Below are 15,589 nucleotides of genomic sequence, written 5' to 3' on the forward strand. Positions count from 1 at the left end.
CTGATAATTGTTGATGGTAGCCTGTTTCTAGGTTATTATCTTTCCCCACACACAGCCGGATCCTAACCCTGCGGGCGCCCACGCCCGCTGAGCACAGGTTTGCACCTGGGAACAAGGACCGAGCTCGGGAAGGCTGGGCGCAGCAGCTCTGCCCTACGTCCCACCGCCTGCAATCGCGGATTCGGGCGTCTCCCCAGGCCCTGAGCTGGGGCGGGCGGCGCGGCTCTAGGCTAGATTGGTGATGCCTGGGCGCTACGGGCGCCTGCGCAGTGCGGAGGGCGGTGCGCGCGCAGAGGGACTGGCGGCGTTCCCTTGGAGTGAGTCGCAGCGTGTTCGCTGCTGCTCGCCCTGGACGGCCGCAGCATGGCGGAGCAGGAGCTAGAGGCGCTGAGGAAGCAGAGGCTGGCCGAGCTACAGGCGAAGCACGGGGTGAGCGAGCCCAACACCCGCCCAGCCCGATCCCTGCTGGGCTCCGCCCTCACCCGAGGTAGAGGGCGCGGCCCCCCGGCGCAGGCTCCAGGCGTCTCTGCCCCGGGGCCGAGGACCCCGCCTCCGCCCGCGGCGGCCGTCTGGTAGCCTCCAAGCCGTCTCAGCTCCTCTGTCAGTCGCGTGGGGGCTCGGGCGGCCAGCGAACCACGTGCTGCCCCGGGCTGGTCGGGCACGGGCCGGTCGGCGGCCGGGGGTCGGTCTCTCACCCGGCCGGCCGTCTTGGGTCCCGAGCGGAATGCTCAACTTCTTCGGTCTCTTGGTGCCCCTAGCTAATGGACCTAGCCTACTTGACTACTGTTCCAGCCGAATGTTGTTTAGAATACAGATGGTTCGACCCGAAGGGTCGACAGATATCTTCTGAGGGGTCTTCCTTGTGCCAGGTGCTGAGGGTACGGCGGGGAACATCGCCTGGCGGAGTTGACAGTCCTGAGGAGAGCCAGGCACTGAACACCAACCCCGTAGATGAAACGCCCAAGTAATGCCTCTGCTGTCAGGAAACCCGGAGTGAAGCGTTAGGGATGGAGCGGGATAGCCTGGAAGGGAGCGTTGTTTGATCATCAGCGTCCCCAACACCGTAGCACATTTTCTTTTCCAGAAATTATTCTTTACACGTTAAATACGGTTTCGTAAGAGGGGGCTCTTCTTCTTAATACCTGTTTGTATTCTAAAACATTCTATGAGATTGAGACTTTAGACGTTCATCAAAACGTTGTAGTAAGTGGAAACTTACCTTTTTACTTCAGTGAGGCCCAGCTTTTAGTTACTTTGTAAGCCCATCTCTACCACTGCAGGAGCCTGTTAGGTACCAGAATCAAAATAAAATAGTTCCTTTTTTTTTTTTTCCCCCCTCCCCTGTGAAATTTCTAAAAGATAAAATTGTTTTTTTCAGGATCCTGGCGATGCAGCACAACAGGAAGCAAAGCACAGGTACCTGCTGGAACTCTGAATGTAAAGGATCCCCCCTTTTTAAATTAAGAAATAATTGACTTAACATTAGTTTCCGTTTACAGCATGCTGATTCCATATTTGTTTATATTGTGAAGTGACCACCACAGTAAGTCTGGTTAACAACCATCACCACACATAATTACAAATTTTTTTTCTTGCGATAAGAACTTTTGAGATTTAACTCTCAGCAACTTTCAATACTATTAACTATATACAATTTAATACTCTTTAAGGATAGTCACCACCCACTCTATACGTTACATATTACATCCCCATGGCTTATTTATAACTGGAAGTTTGTACTTTTGACAGCCTTCACCCATTTTGCCCTCCTCTTGCTCTGTTCTCTATGTCCTTGGGAACTCTGAACTCTTTGAAGGGTGGTTTCACCTTTTTTTTTGTTTTAAGTTTTATTCACAGGTGTGTGAATCGTAAAGTTCTTCCTGGCATAGGGATTTTTCCAGACCCATCGCTATTAGTTTATTAATTAAGTATGTATGGAACCCCACAGTACTTACTACTTTGTATTGTAATTACTGATTCATGTTTCTCTGCTAAACTGTGATTACCTTAAAATAAGCATAATAATAGGACTACCTCATCGGGGTGTTGTGAGGATTGCAGGGGTACAGAGGGCATGCAACCCGCTCCAGGATTCTTGCTTTGAGAATCCCATAGACAGAAGCACCTGGCAGGCTATATAGTCCATAGGGTCACAAAGAGTCGGAGGCCACTGAAGTGACTGAGCACGTACACAAGAAATGTTTTTCCTGTTCTCAGTGTTAGTTTATCTCAGCACGTGGCAGAGCACCTCACACTTGGCAGGCTTATTAGTTACCCCATCATGCTACCTTTTTTTCCCAACTCTGATAAAAAACACAAAAGGTAAAATTAACCTTCTTAACTACTTCTGAGTGTATCATTCAGTTGTATTAACCATATTCTCATTTGCTTTGCAACACACTTCTAGAACTTTTTTATCTTACAAAACTAGAAGTATACCTATTAAACAACTACCTACCCCTCCCTGCCCCCAAGCTACATTTTTATTTTTCGCCTGGCACAGCACACACACAACATGTGGGATTGTAGTTCCCCAGCCAGGGGTGGAACTCATGCCTCCTGCATACTAAGTGCAGAGTCTTAACCACTGGGCTGCTAGGGAAGTCCCCCATGCTGCCTTTTAACTCATTCATTCATCCGTCAAATACTGAGCACCTGCTCTGGGTCAGGCATTGTGCTGTGTCTCTAGAAATATGCAAGATGGAGAAGGTTCCTTCCCTTCTGTACGTAGCTCACATTAGAGGGACAGATAGATAGGTTAGCACCTGGGATAGTGCTAAGAAGAAAATAAATGCACTACGTGAACTTCACTGACTTTGAAGATGGGAATTTTTTTTCACATTTTAACATACCTGAAATTCAGACGTGTCACATAATTGATCACTCTTCTTCTGGATTCTTCCAAAGAGGATTTACCTTTACTTCTGCCATCACTTGGGTCATTTCTAACCTTCAGTTCAGTTGCTCTGTCGTGTCCGACCTGTGACCACATGAATCACAGCACGCCAGGCCTCCCTGTCCATCACCAACTCCCAGAGTTCACTCAGACTCACGTGCATCGAGTCAGTGATGCCATCCAGCCATGTCATCCTCTGTCGTCCCCTTCTTCTCCTGCCCCTAATCCCTCCCAGCATCAGAGTCTTTTCCAATGAGTCAGCTCTTCGCATGAGGTGGCCGATCTCCTTTAGAATGGACTGGTTGGATCTCCTTGCAGTCCAAGGGACTCTCAAGAGTCTTCTCCAACACCACAGTTCAAAAACATCAATTCTTCGGCGCTCAGCCTTCTTCACAGTCCAACTCTCACATCCATACACGACCACAGGAAAAACCATAGCCTTGACTAGACGGACCTTTGTTGGCAAAGTAATATCTCTGCTTTTGAATATGCCATCTAGGTTGGTCATAACTTTCCTTCCAAGCAGTAAGCATCTTTTAATTTCATGGCTGCAATCACCATCTGCAGTGATTTTGGAGTCCCGAAAAGTAAAGTCTGACACTGTTTCCGCTGTTTCCCCATCTGTTTCCCATGAAGTGATAGGACCAGATGCCATGATCTTAGTTCTGAATGTTGAGCGTTAAACGGACTTTTTCACTCTCCTCGTTCACCTTCATCAAGAGGCTTTTTAGTTCCTCTTCATTTTCTGCCATAAGGATGGTGTCATGTGCATATCTGATGTTATTGATATTTCTCCCAGCAATCTTGATTCCAGCTTGTGCTGCTTCTAGCCCAGCGTTTCTCATGATGTACTCTGCATAGAAGTTAAATAAGCAGGGTGACAATATACAGCCTTGACACATTCCTTTTCCTATTTGGAACCAGTCTGTTGTTCCATGTCCATTTCTAACTGTTGCTTCCTGACCTGCATACAGATTTCTCAAGAGGCAGGTCAGGTGGTGTGGTATGCTCATTTCTTTCGGAATTTTTCACAGTTTATTGTGATCCACACAGTCAAAGGCTTTGGCATAGTCATTAAAGCAGAAATAGATGTTTCTCTGGAACTCTCTTTTTTGATGATCCAGTGGATGTTGGCAGTTTGATCTCTGGTTCCTCTGCCTTTTCTAAAACCAGCTTGAACATCTGGAAGTTCACGGTTCACGTATTGCTGAAGCCTGGCTTGGAGAATTTTGAGCATTACTTTACTAGAGTGTGAGATGAGTGCAATTGTGCGGTAGTTTGAGCATTCTTTTGGCATTGCCTTTCTTTGGGACTGGAATGAAAACTGACCTTTTCCAGTCCTGTGGCCACTGCTGAGTTTTCCAGATTTGCTGGCATATCGAGTGCAGCACTTTCACAGCATCATCTTTCAGAATTTGAAATAGCTCAACTGGAATTTCATCACCTCCACTAGCTTTGTTCGTAGTGATGCTTTCTAAGGCCCACTTGACTTCACATTCCAGGATGTCTGGCTCTAGGTGAGTGATTACACCATCTTGGTCGTGAAGATCTTTTTTGTACAGTTCTGTGTATTTTGCCATGTCTTCTTAATATCTTCTGCTTCTGTTAGGTCTGTCCTTTATCGAGCCCATCTTTGCATGAAATGTTCCCTTGGTATCTCTGATTTTCTTGAAGAGATCTCTAGTCTTTCCCATTCTGTTGTTTTCCTCTATTTCTTTGCATTGATCGTTGAGGAAGGCTTTCTTATCTCTCTTTGCTATTCTTTGGAACTCTGCATTCAGATACTTATATCTTTCCTTTTCTCCTTTGCTTTTCGCTTCTCTTCTTTTCACAGCTATTTGTAAGGCCTCCTCAGACAGCCATTTTGCTTTTTGGCATTTCTTTTCCATGGGGATGGTTTTCGAGAAGGAAATGGCAACCACTTCAGGTTTCTTGCCTGGAGAATCTCATGGACAGAGAAGCCTGGTAGGCTACAGTCCATGGGGTTGCAAAGAGTCGGACACGACTGATCCCTGTCTCCTGTACAGTGTTACGAACCTCCGTCCATAGTTCATCAGGCACTCTATCTATCAGATCTAGTCCCTTAAATCTACTTCTCATCTCCACTGTATAATCATAAGGGATTTGATTTAGGTCATACCTAAATGGTCTAGTGGTTTTCCCTGTTTTGATCAATTTAAGTCTGAATTTGGCAATAAGGAGTTCATGATTTGGGCCACAGTCAGCTCCTGGTCTTGTTTTTGCTGACTGTATAAAACTTCTTCATCTTTGGCTGCAAACAGTATAATCAATCTGATTTTGGTATTGACCATCTGGTGATGTCCATGTGTAGAGTCTTCTTTTGTATTGTTGGAAGAGGGTATTTGCTATGACCAGTGCATTCTCTTGGCAAAACTCTATTAGCCTTTGCCCTGCTTCATTCTGTATCCCAAGGCCAAATTTGCCTGTTACTCCAGGTGTTTCTTGAGTTCCTACTTTTGCATTCCAGTCCCCTATAATGAAAAGGACATCTTTTTGGGGTGTTAGTTCTAAAAGGTCTTGTAGGTCTTCATAGAACCGTTCAACTTCAGCTTCTTCAGCATTACTGGTTGGGGCATAGACTTGGATTACTGTGATATTGAATGGTTTGCCTTGGAGACGTACAGAGATCATTCTGTCATTTTTGAGATTGCATCCAAATACTGCATTTCAGACTCTTTTGTTGACCATGATGGCTACTCCATTTCTTCTGAGGGATTCCTGCCTGCAGTAGTATATATAATGGTCATCTGAGTTAAATTCACCCATTCCAGTCCATTTTAGTTTGCTGATTCCTAGAATGTTGACATTCACTCTTGCCATCTCCTGTTTGACCACTTCCAGTTTGCCTTGATTCATGGACCTAACACTCCAGGTTCCTATGCAATATTGCTCTTTACAGCATCAGACCTTGCTTCTATCACCAGCCACATCCACAACTGGGTATTGTTTTTGCTTTGGCTCCATCCCTTCATTCTTTCTGGAGTTATTTGTCCACAGATCTCCAGTAGCATATTGAGCACCTACTGACCTGGGCAGTTCCTCTTTCAGTATCCTATCATTTTCATACTGTTCATGAGGTTCTCAAAGCAAGAATACTGAAGTGGTTTGCTATTCCCTTCTTCAGTGGACCACATTCTGTCAGACCTCTCCACCATGACCCGCCCGTCTTGGGTGGCCCCACATGGCATGGCTTAGTTTCATTGAGTTAGACAAGGCTGTGGCCTGTGTGATCAGATTGACTAGTTTTCTGTGAGTATGGTTTCTCTGATGCCCTCTGGCAACACCTGCCGTCTTACTTGGGTTCCTCTTACCTTGGACGTGGGGTATCTCTTCACGCCTGCCCCAGCAAAGCGCAGCCGCTGCTCCTTACCTTGGATGAGGGGTATCTCCTCACTGCCGCCCCTCCTGACCTTGAACGTGGAGTAGCTCCTCTCAGCCCTGCTGCACCCACACAGCCACTGCTTCTTGGACGGTGACCTCCTTTCTAACCTTAGACCTCTTAAAATTCTCTGCTTGATGTTCTTTCCCTGCCTCCACCCTGCTACCAGAAGGAATTCAGACAGCAAACCTACAAGGCTAAAGCTTGAAGTTAAGAGACACTTTTTTTCTTTCTCCACTCAGGGCTGAAATTGATGAATGCACACTTTCCTTTCTGCATAGTGGTTTATTTCTTGTTTCCTTTGTACAGCAGATTCAGCCTTCTAATTCAGCCAAAGAATCTGTTTTTTTCTGTGTTAAGTTCATATTAAGTTTCTTGAAGGGCTTCATTTGGAAAACAATTTCTGCTTTAAAAAAATTTGAAATCACTGTCCTGTGAATGTGAAATAGTTCCTGCCTGGATAGGTGGGAAGATGCAAGGGTAGAAACGGGTATAATTGTAACTCCCCTCCCAACCCAAAACTAAGACTGAGAATCTTAAAACGTGGAATCTGGTCATACCTTGGCCACAGTTACCTGTGTCTTCTTAACATGGTCTCCATGAACCTCAGCTTCTTTATCTCTAAAAAAATTACACGGATTAATCATTCGTCAGTGTATTTGCCTGAAATCTCACTACAAATTTCTAGCCCTTCTCACACACTGGGTAGTTAATAAATGTTTATAATGGTGATTGAACTGAAACTCTCTTCTGAATTGGGAAACTGTGAAGTTTTACCTTTCAGACTCACAAAATAGAAAACTGGCTTTTGAGTAAGAATGGACTTGTTACATTTTTCTGTGTGCAGTAGGAATGCTGGCAGCTTAGTTCTGATTTTGCTTGACCTGTTTTTCTTGTAGGGAAGCAGAAATGAGAAACAGTATCTTAGCCCAAGTTCTGGATCAGTCAGCCCGGGCCCGGTGTAAGCATCTTCACTTTTCTTTATAAAACTGGTTTGAGTTATTTGAATAGGGAGATGTATATGAAATAATTGCTGTTTCTAGATTAAATACTTGTTTAACCTAAAAGCATGTGAGATGCAGATTAAAAAGTGTTAGCTTTATAAACCTAAAGAAACATACTTAAGTTGTTATTAAAAGTTCCAGCTCCATTCTCTCCTGCTATTGAAATGATCTCCAAGTGCGTGTAGTGAGCCCTTCATTTTTATAGAGTCAGAACCCACAGATACAGAGGGCTGACGGTAGTACACCATTTTATATGAGGGACCTGAGCATCTTCAGATTTTGGCATCTGCAGGGAATCCTAGAACCAGTCCTTTCAGATACCAAGGGACAACTGTATTAGGTAGAATTTATTGGCAATAACTTTTCAGTCAAGTCAGTCACAAAATGCTGCTAGCAGTTGACCTGGGTGATGGGGCTCTAGTTTATTGTCCAGGCAGATCTCGGAGATATTTTGGCTTTGGTTGCAGACCACCACGGTAAGCAAGTCATACAAATTTTTTGGCTTTCCAGTGCATATAAAAGTTTTATAGTCTGTTAAATGCAATAGTATTATGTCTTTAAAAAAAAAAGTATACATCCCTTAATTTAAAAATACCTTATTGCTAAAAATGGAGAAGGCAATGGCACCCCACTCCAATACTCTTGCCTGGAAAATCCCATGGACAGAGGAGCCTGGTAGGCTACAGTCCATGGGGTCGCTAAGAGTCGAACACGACTGAGCGACTTCACTTTCACTTTTCACTTTCATGCATTGGAGAAGGAAATGGCAACCCACTCCAGTGTTCTTGCCTGGAGAATCCCAGGGACAGCAGAGCCTGGTGGGCTGCCGTCTATGGGGTCGCACAGAGTTGGACACGACTGAAGCGACTTAGCAGTAGTAATAGTAGTGCTAAAAAATGCTAATCATCACCTGAGTCTTCAACAAGTCATGATTTTTGTTTTTCAATAATAACATCAAAGATCATTGATTACAGATCACCATAATATATATAAGAATAACAATAGAAAATTTGAAATGTGAAAATTACCAAAATGTGACATAAAGACATGAAGTAATTACACACTGTCAGGAAATCCATGCCAGCAGACTTGCTCAAAGCAGGGGTGTAGGATGCCACAGACCTCCATTTGTGGAAACTGCTGTATCTGTGAAGCTCAGTAAAATGAGGTAGACCTGTATTCTCCATTTGTGTTGTGTTTTTCATCACAAAAAATAAAAAGAAAACCATAAAAAAAATTAAATGAGCCAATCAGAATGAAACATTATCTTCTGTATTATAACTTGAAGCCCAGCTTAGAAGATGCAGCCCTGAATGGATCACGATGATTGTATATGCATAGTAATACAGAAATTCGCAAGGATGGGTTGCTTTTTGAGGGCTTCCCTGGTGGCTCAAGCGGTAAAGAATCCGCCTGCAATGCAGGAGCCACAGGAAATGCAGGCTCGATCCCTGGGTCAGGAAAATCCCCTGGAGGAGGAAATGGCAGCCCACTTCAATACTCTTGTCTGGAGAATCCCATGGATAGGGGAGCCTGGTGAGCTACAGTCCATGGGGTCGCAGAGCTGGACATGACTGAAGCGACTTAGCATGCATGCATGTAATATAGAAATTGCTCTTCATGGAACAGTCATGCTTTTGCTTTGTTTTTAAAGGATGGAGCTTAGAATATAAGCCCCCAAGTTTAATCTTGGTTCACCACTACCTCTCTGTGGTCTTGACTGAGGTTGACAAAGCTGAACTATAGTTTCCTCATTTTTAAGAGGAGTAACAATAGCATCTGCCTTATCTACCTTGCTGGTCTCAAGACATAAATAAGTCAAGTGCTTTAGAAATGTTAGTACTTAGTTTCAAGGAATAAGTGCATTTAGTCAAGTGATTTAGTTCTGACTTCTTTTTGTGCATGTTTGTCTGTGTGTGTTTATATATATATATTTTTTTTTTTTCCTTCCTTTTTAGTAAGTAACTTAGCACTTGTAAAGCCTGAGAAAACTAAAGCAGTAGAGAATTACCTTATACAGATGGCACGGTATGGACAACTAAGTGGGAAGGTAAGCTGGACCTGCCTTGAGGCAGTTTTAATGTCTTGTTACCTACTTTACCAAAATGTATCCTCAGAAGGTCAATTTCATCTCTTTCTGGTTACAGAATTATTGAAGCAGTTTTTAAAGGAGAGAATAGTTGTGTCTACCGTAAATCCTAAAAGATAACTCTCTTCTAAAATCCTCTGCTGCTTTCCTTTTATGACATTGCTCTGGAACCAGTGACTGTTAGGGTCAGATAGCCTAAATTGCTTCTACAATGGAAACAAGGTTTGTCAGCAATACTAATTAAAATTGGGAAAGTTATGCTTGTTTTGCAAATGAAGAAGAGCTAAATTTCCTGGTTATTCTGTGCATTGCTATACTGCCATGAAGGATATGTTCTGGCAACCCTGATTTTCCTTCAAGATCCAGACGAGCCCCACCGGCACTGGGGAGCCCTCTGCCGCCACCACAGGCCTGCAGAGATCAACCTGCCCTGAACCCTTTACACTGAGAACGTGTGTGGAGGGGTGACAGTGGCTTCATCTTTTTTGAGTGACTCGTCTCCTGCTTTTAAGCTTCTCAAGGTCTTGGTGCAGAGGTGGAATATCTCTGTCCATTTCACTTAACACAGTGGTGTAGGTGGTTGTCATTGTCTGCTAGTGGTGATGAAGGGGTGCTTAAATACCTGTTAACCTTGGATTTTTCGAGGAAGCTAACTGATGGATACTTTTCCTCCCTCAAATGAAGACCAGCAGAGCAGATTTTAAGTGCAACTTAAACCAAGAGTTATAGCCAGTGGTTTCAGCCAGCTGTCCCATTCTCCTTCCTTCTTGACCTCTACTTCCACACCCTGGAAGGATTGAAACAATTCGGTCGGCTAAGGTCAATTCTTTGTTTTAAAAAAGCACTGTTTTTCTCTTTGATTATCCTAGGTATCAGAACAAGGTTTAATAGAAATCCTCGAAAAAGTAAGCCAGCAAACAGAAAAGAAAACAACAGTTAAAGTAAGTTTCCCCCAAAGCACACGACAAAAGAAAGATTGATATTTTAAATAAGTGTTACATCTGCATGTAGTGTGTCAAACATTTTAGCCCATAGACAGTTTTGTTTTACAACACTTCGAAGTTTGTGGAGAAAGTTGCATTGAGGGTCTAATTTTCAAGGCTCTTCTGTTGGTCTGAAACACTTAAGTTATATTAAACCAGACAGAAATGTCTTTCTGTAGTAGGTAGGAATTTGTTTTCTCAGAAAATCTGAGTTATGTTTTATGAAACATGATACTCGTTTAATTTTCCCCCCAGTTCAACAGAAGAAAAGTAATGGACTCTGATGAAGATGACGATTATTGAATTTGTCTAGAGACTGGAACTGAACGAAGTTCCAGTATTATCTAGGACAGATAATACTTGGCAGAAGTTAAGATCTGGTGGTGTGTTTACTTTGTTTATTGTCTATATACCTTTTAAAAATAAACTTGTTATGCAAAATAGAACAATTTGGACAAAGTTGTTTTTCTACCATAGAGAAATGAGCAGAAGATCTGCATTTTCAAATTTTTGTCCTTTCCTGTCAGAAGCTTCTGAACATGTGTAGCAGCACGAATATATCCTTCATACTTGTGACATTAGTGTTAAATGGGGACATGACCTTAGCAGAAATAGGAGCTGCTCCAGCATCTTAAGTGAGAAGAAAATAGCAGCGTCTATAACATCATAGGTGTTGAGATTCATGGATTAAGCTGAGTCAGTTTTAGTATTTCCAAGACATAGGTTCTGAAAGCAGATAAGACCTTTTTCTTCCTGGAGATAGTCCTTACATTTAATGTAGGAAAATTCCTAACTTTGGTTTCATTTATAATCTGCTTTTCAAAGCATTAACTCATCTAACAAATAATTACCTGTACCACCTCTGTAACTGGAGGATACGTCAATTAGAAAAAAATTGGCAAAATAACTGAGACATACTGGTAATAATATTTAAACACTAGTAAACATGTTTTTAAGAGAAATGATTTCTAATGATTCAAGTCCAGTTGAGACAGTTTAGCAGTTCACCATTGTGGTAGAAATGTTCTGGGTCTTCACTGATAGGGTTGCAGGTAACTTAAAGCGAGTGTCATCTTTTGTCCTTTATTCCCACCAGGTTATGAAAAACTGTGCTCGAAACTTTGAATCATAAGCTTAACTCTCAAGTGAGCTGTTTGGTGTAACTTTTGTCTTAGTCCTGGGGGACCCAGCTCCAGAGGAAGTGCATAACATTTAATGAGCTCAGTAGGATTAATAGCAGGAAAGGTGATGGAAAATGTGATTTATCATTCCAGTCTCTAGCTAGAGATATATACACTGCTGATATATTTCTAAATTATACTTGAGATTTTACTCTATTTCAGACTTAAAATTTAGTGACGTTGAGTGTTAGAATACATGTCTAGTATTCCTGAGTAAACAAATAAATGAGTAGAGCCATTAAGGACATCAAGAAGAGTTCAGAGGAACAGTAAATCACCAAAATAAAATTGATCAAGGATTTTGAAAAAATAATCCCAGTTAACAGGTAAATCTTACATAGAGACACTGGAAGGAGACTAGACAGCTCTGAGCAAGTTTGCTACACGCTTTGTCTTACAAAATAACCACTGTTACGGCAGCTGTTGAGGTGAATGTGTTGAGGGACCAAACTTCCCCTAATTCAGAGACACTCGAGAATGGAAAGTGACTGAGGACAGAAATTCTTCATGACGTTGGCGGCGGTGGGGGGGGTGGAATGTGTTTCCATCTAGGGGGTGGGGGCTGGTTATTCTCACCTGTCTGATTTAACTGACGATACTCTGAATTCAAAACATTCTCATACAAAATAGGAATTTTGGCATTACCAATTTCTAAATTGTCAAATTTAGTTTTGAGAAAGTACTTAGAAACACACGTGTTTTTTAAAATACTTGAGGTAATCACTTCAGATTGCTCACCCTGCTGATTACCAGAATAGCTCAAGAGGAAACTTCTCCCCCAGGATTGAGAGTCCCATTCATGGTATTTCTATCTCCAGGTGAAGGGTGCACCCAGCTGGAAGCAGGTGACACGGCCTTGACCCCAGCTCTGACCGTGCAAGCAAATTGGCCCCCTTATTTCCGTAAACCTCCTCACTTGACATTCCTACCAGCCAGGGCAGTTGTTAGAATTAGGGAGGGTATACGTGAAAGTGTGGCTTTTTCAATATTTCTTTTGTTTGTTTTTAATCACAGTATGGTTGCTTTACAGTGTTGTGTTAGTTTCTGCTATACAACACAGTGGATCAGCTGCATGTAGACACACACCTCTTCCCCATGAGGCGCTCTCGAGGCCATCGCAGAGCACTGCGCTGAGCTCTGTGTGCTACCGCAGCTCCCCACTCGACGCGGACATTTTACACACGGCGGTGCGTATGCCAGCACTGCTCAGTTAGTGCCACCCTGGCCTTTTGGCTAAGATCAAGTGGTGGCTCAGACGGAAAGCGTCTGTCTGCAATGTGCGAGACCTGGGTTCGATCCCTGGGCCGGGAAGTTCCCTGGAGAAGGAAACAGCAACCCACTCCAGTACTCTTGCCTAGAAAGTCCCATGGACGGAGGAGCCTGGTGTCCATGGGGTCGCAAAGAGTTGGACATGACTGAGCAACTTCACTTCTCACTGCCCCATGTCAGGTACACGAGTCCATTCTTTTACACCTGCGTCCCTATTCCTGCCCTGCAGATAGGTTCATGGTAGGTTTTCAAAACTGTTGTACCACCCCCAAAATTAGGTGTTTCCAATGTATGTGCTTGCATCTTGGACAGGACTGTGCTAATAAACTGCAGAGTGTCAGTCTTTTATCGGGATGCTAGAAAATCACAGGAGCTTAGCCCAATAGGGTGGTTTTGTTTAAAAGTGGGGGAGAGGAGGAAAAATAGAACAAACTTCCAAAGCAGCTGTGCTTATTTGCTGTTTGGGCTACGTAGCTGTATTATATTCAGTTTGTTCTGATGCTAAAAGAAATGAAAATACCTTTGCGGGGGCACTAGGCACTGTGCTTACTGGACTAGGTCAGCAGCCCTGGATAATCTGCTCCAAATGAGCCAGTTCACACGTTTCAGTCACACTTCTGTCTCTAGCTGAAAAATAACATGTGTATCCAGTGGGAGAAGATGATTTCCACACACCAAGCACATGTTGATAGCAGAAAGGCTGAGAAACATATCACCACAGGAGAACAAACTGAAAAAAGTGTACTACGACACATTCAAGAATCATAAAGTTTACTGTTTCTTTCCCATCATTTGGCACATATCCAAGGCACATTAGAAAATTAAAAATCATAAATTACTTCATAGAAAAATAATCAGCCCCTCCCTTCTGTACATACACAAGTATTTCCAAGAACGTGCACAAAACCATTTCCCTATTACAAAGTTATTTGAAAATGTACTCAGGACAAACCCGTGTTTGCAGCTTTAGACTAATTAGTAACATAAAAAAATAAGAAGTATAATCTATAGAAATTTATAAAAAGGAATAAATGGCAATAAATCCTAACGTAAAGTTACTTTGACCTGGTTTGTGCTGTAAGTTTTGAATCGGAATCAAAAGACTAAGAGAAGATGTGCCAAGTCTACTCTCTTCAGTACCCATCCACCCGGTGGGACGTTCAGGGGGCTCTTAACAGGAAGGGATGTCTCTAGAGACGCTGCTATCGGTGTATAAGTGCAGTGCTCAATCATCTGTACTTTGTTGGAAGAAAAAAGGATACCCAGCTTTCCCCATATACATAGTGTAGAACATGTCATATGTGTCCTTTAAACTAAAATGAGCAATCAAAATGGCATTTAGGCATCTTTGGGTTCAAGTGTTGCTTAAAAGGGACATTTTTCAGCTCTGTTTTCTTTATTCAAATGCCATATTTCTGCCCAGCCTCCACAGTACAGTGAAACCTAAATTGCTTTTCTTCGGCTTATCCCAGAGGGAGGAGTTCTTTTAGACTGTGGTTTGCTAGTTCATACACATCACAGAGGTTTAGCACCTTTCAGTAGAAGGAGGTCAGAATCTGGTGATGAAACCTCTCACTGTAACCCAGGAACCCAAATACTTAGGAAGTGTCTTAAAGATCTGGACACCACTGGAATTTTGTCCATCCCTTTTCAAGTGTATCCATTACCTCTGAAGAGGAAAGAGCTAGTGATGACCTTCTGTTGTATTCTTTCTGTCAGCCACAGAAAAGCTTTCAGGACCTTTCTGCTTTTCTCTCAAGCCAAACAAATTTAGTGCGAAGCTGTATTCATGCGCAGCATCTTCTTGTTGAGGACTTGCTTCTTGGCAGTAGATAATTCCTCCTTATTACTGTTAAGACTGGGAAATGCTAGCCTCTTGGGGAGTGGTCAGGTTGCCAGCAGTCTCTGGGCCCTTGGGTACAACTGTATCGTCGACTGTGTGTCTACGGAGCATCCTCCTGTTTCTGGGAGCAGTTTGCCTTGGTCCAGGCCTCTCCAGCTGATCGTTTCCTTTGTCAGCAGCCTCAGACCTGCCCTGGTCTGGCAGGTTATTGTGCTTCCGTGTGACTCTTTGTCTCCCTGGCTAAAGAAAAGATATGATTCAAACACTTCACATTTGCACTGTACTTGAAAACAACTGCCAGAGTAACAGCTACCCTCGAGCGCTTCTTGAGGTGTCATCAATGTGCTAAGTACTTTGCAGGCATAATTTCAACTCTTAACATCCCTGCAGTGAAAGTGTGACCTGTGCGTACTCCACATGTCGGGCACAGTGTAAACACGTTCACGTGTTTTCACATTTAGTCTTGGCAACTCTAACTAATGTGTACTGTGGTCATCCCCACTGCGCATACAGCTGAGGAAATAGGATCGGCAAAGGTAGGCGATCTGCCTGAAGTCCCCCAGCTAGCAAGGGAAAGCTAGCACTTGAACCCAGGCATATCTCAAAGTCTGCAGGTTTTCCACCCAGAAGCAGGCCTATTAACAAAGCCAGGGAAGATTAACTATGAAATCAAGATCAGGCATATTAACAAAAATCACTTTAATTTGCTAAAAGATTTAGAATGGTAGTATATTTGTTCCAGCAAGCCTATGCCAGACATACTATAAATTCTATTTCTCAAATAAGGCACGTATGATATTGATGAGCACCAATAAGGAAAGCCATGTTTCAGTAATGCCCTACTGTATAGCACAGGGAAATATATTCAGTATCCTGTAATAAACTACAATGGAAAAGAATCTGAAAAAGAATATATAGATATTA

The 15,589-nt window shown here is 43.0% G+C and overlaps 2 protein-coding genes across 5 annotated transcripts in view; one reads left to right on the top strand and one right to left on the bottom strand.

Annotated features, from left to right (window-relative positions):
• On the top strand, nucleotides 256–10,818 carry PDCD5 (programmed cell death 5). Its single transcript, XM_018062258.1, has 6 exons — nucleotides 256–429; nucleotides 1,379–1,416; nucleotides 7,196–7,257; nucleotides 9,259–9,350; nucleotides 10,259–10,330; nucleotides 10,628–10,818. Exons 1-6 carry the CDS (start codon nucleotides 364–366, stop codon nucleotides 10,673–10,675), a joined length of 378 nt encoding a protein of 125 aa, XP_017917747.1. The 5' UTR covers nucleotides 256–363; the 3' UTR covers nucleotides 10,676–10,818.
• The window catches only part of ANKRD27 (ankyrin repeat domain 27), a 59,895-nt gene continuing 57,882 nt past the window's right edge, over nucleotides 13,577–15,589 (bottom strand). For 3 of the 4 annotated variants that reach the window (XM_018062260.1, XM_018062259.1, XM_013971274.2), the window contains one exon: nucleotides 13,577–14,905. In XM_018062260.1, coding sequence (XP_017917749.1) covers nucleotides 14,675–14,905 — 231 coding nt within the window. In that variant the 3' untranslated portion in view covers nucleotides 13,577–14,674. The remainder of the gene's footprint in view (nucleotides 14,906–15,589) is intronic. The other variant, XM_018062261.1, reaches the window with a different exon arrangement.

This window comes from Capra hircus, chromosome 18, assembly GCF_001704415.2.
Source record: "Capra hircus breed San Clemente chromosome 18, ASM170441v1, whole genome shotgun sequence".
Classification (NCBI taxonomy): domain Eukaryota; kingdom Metazoa; phylum Chordata; class Mammalia; order Artiodactyla; family Bovidae; genus Capra; species Capra hircus.

Coding starts and splice junctions, on each gene's coding strand:
- PDCD5 (XM_018062258.1), top strand. CDS start 364: ATGGCGGAGCAGGAGCTAGAGGCGCTGAGGAAGCAGAGGCTGGCCGAG. Junction 7,258..9,258: donor TCAGTCAGCCCGGGCCCGGT/GTAAGCATCTTC, acceptor CTTCCTTTTTAG/TAAGTAACTTAGCACTTGTA. Junction 10,331..10,627: donor AAAAGAAAACAACAGTTAAA/GTAAGTTTCCCC, acceptor TTTTCCCCCCAG/TTCAACAGAAGAAAAGTAAT.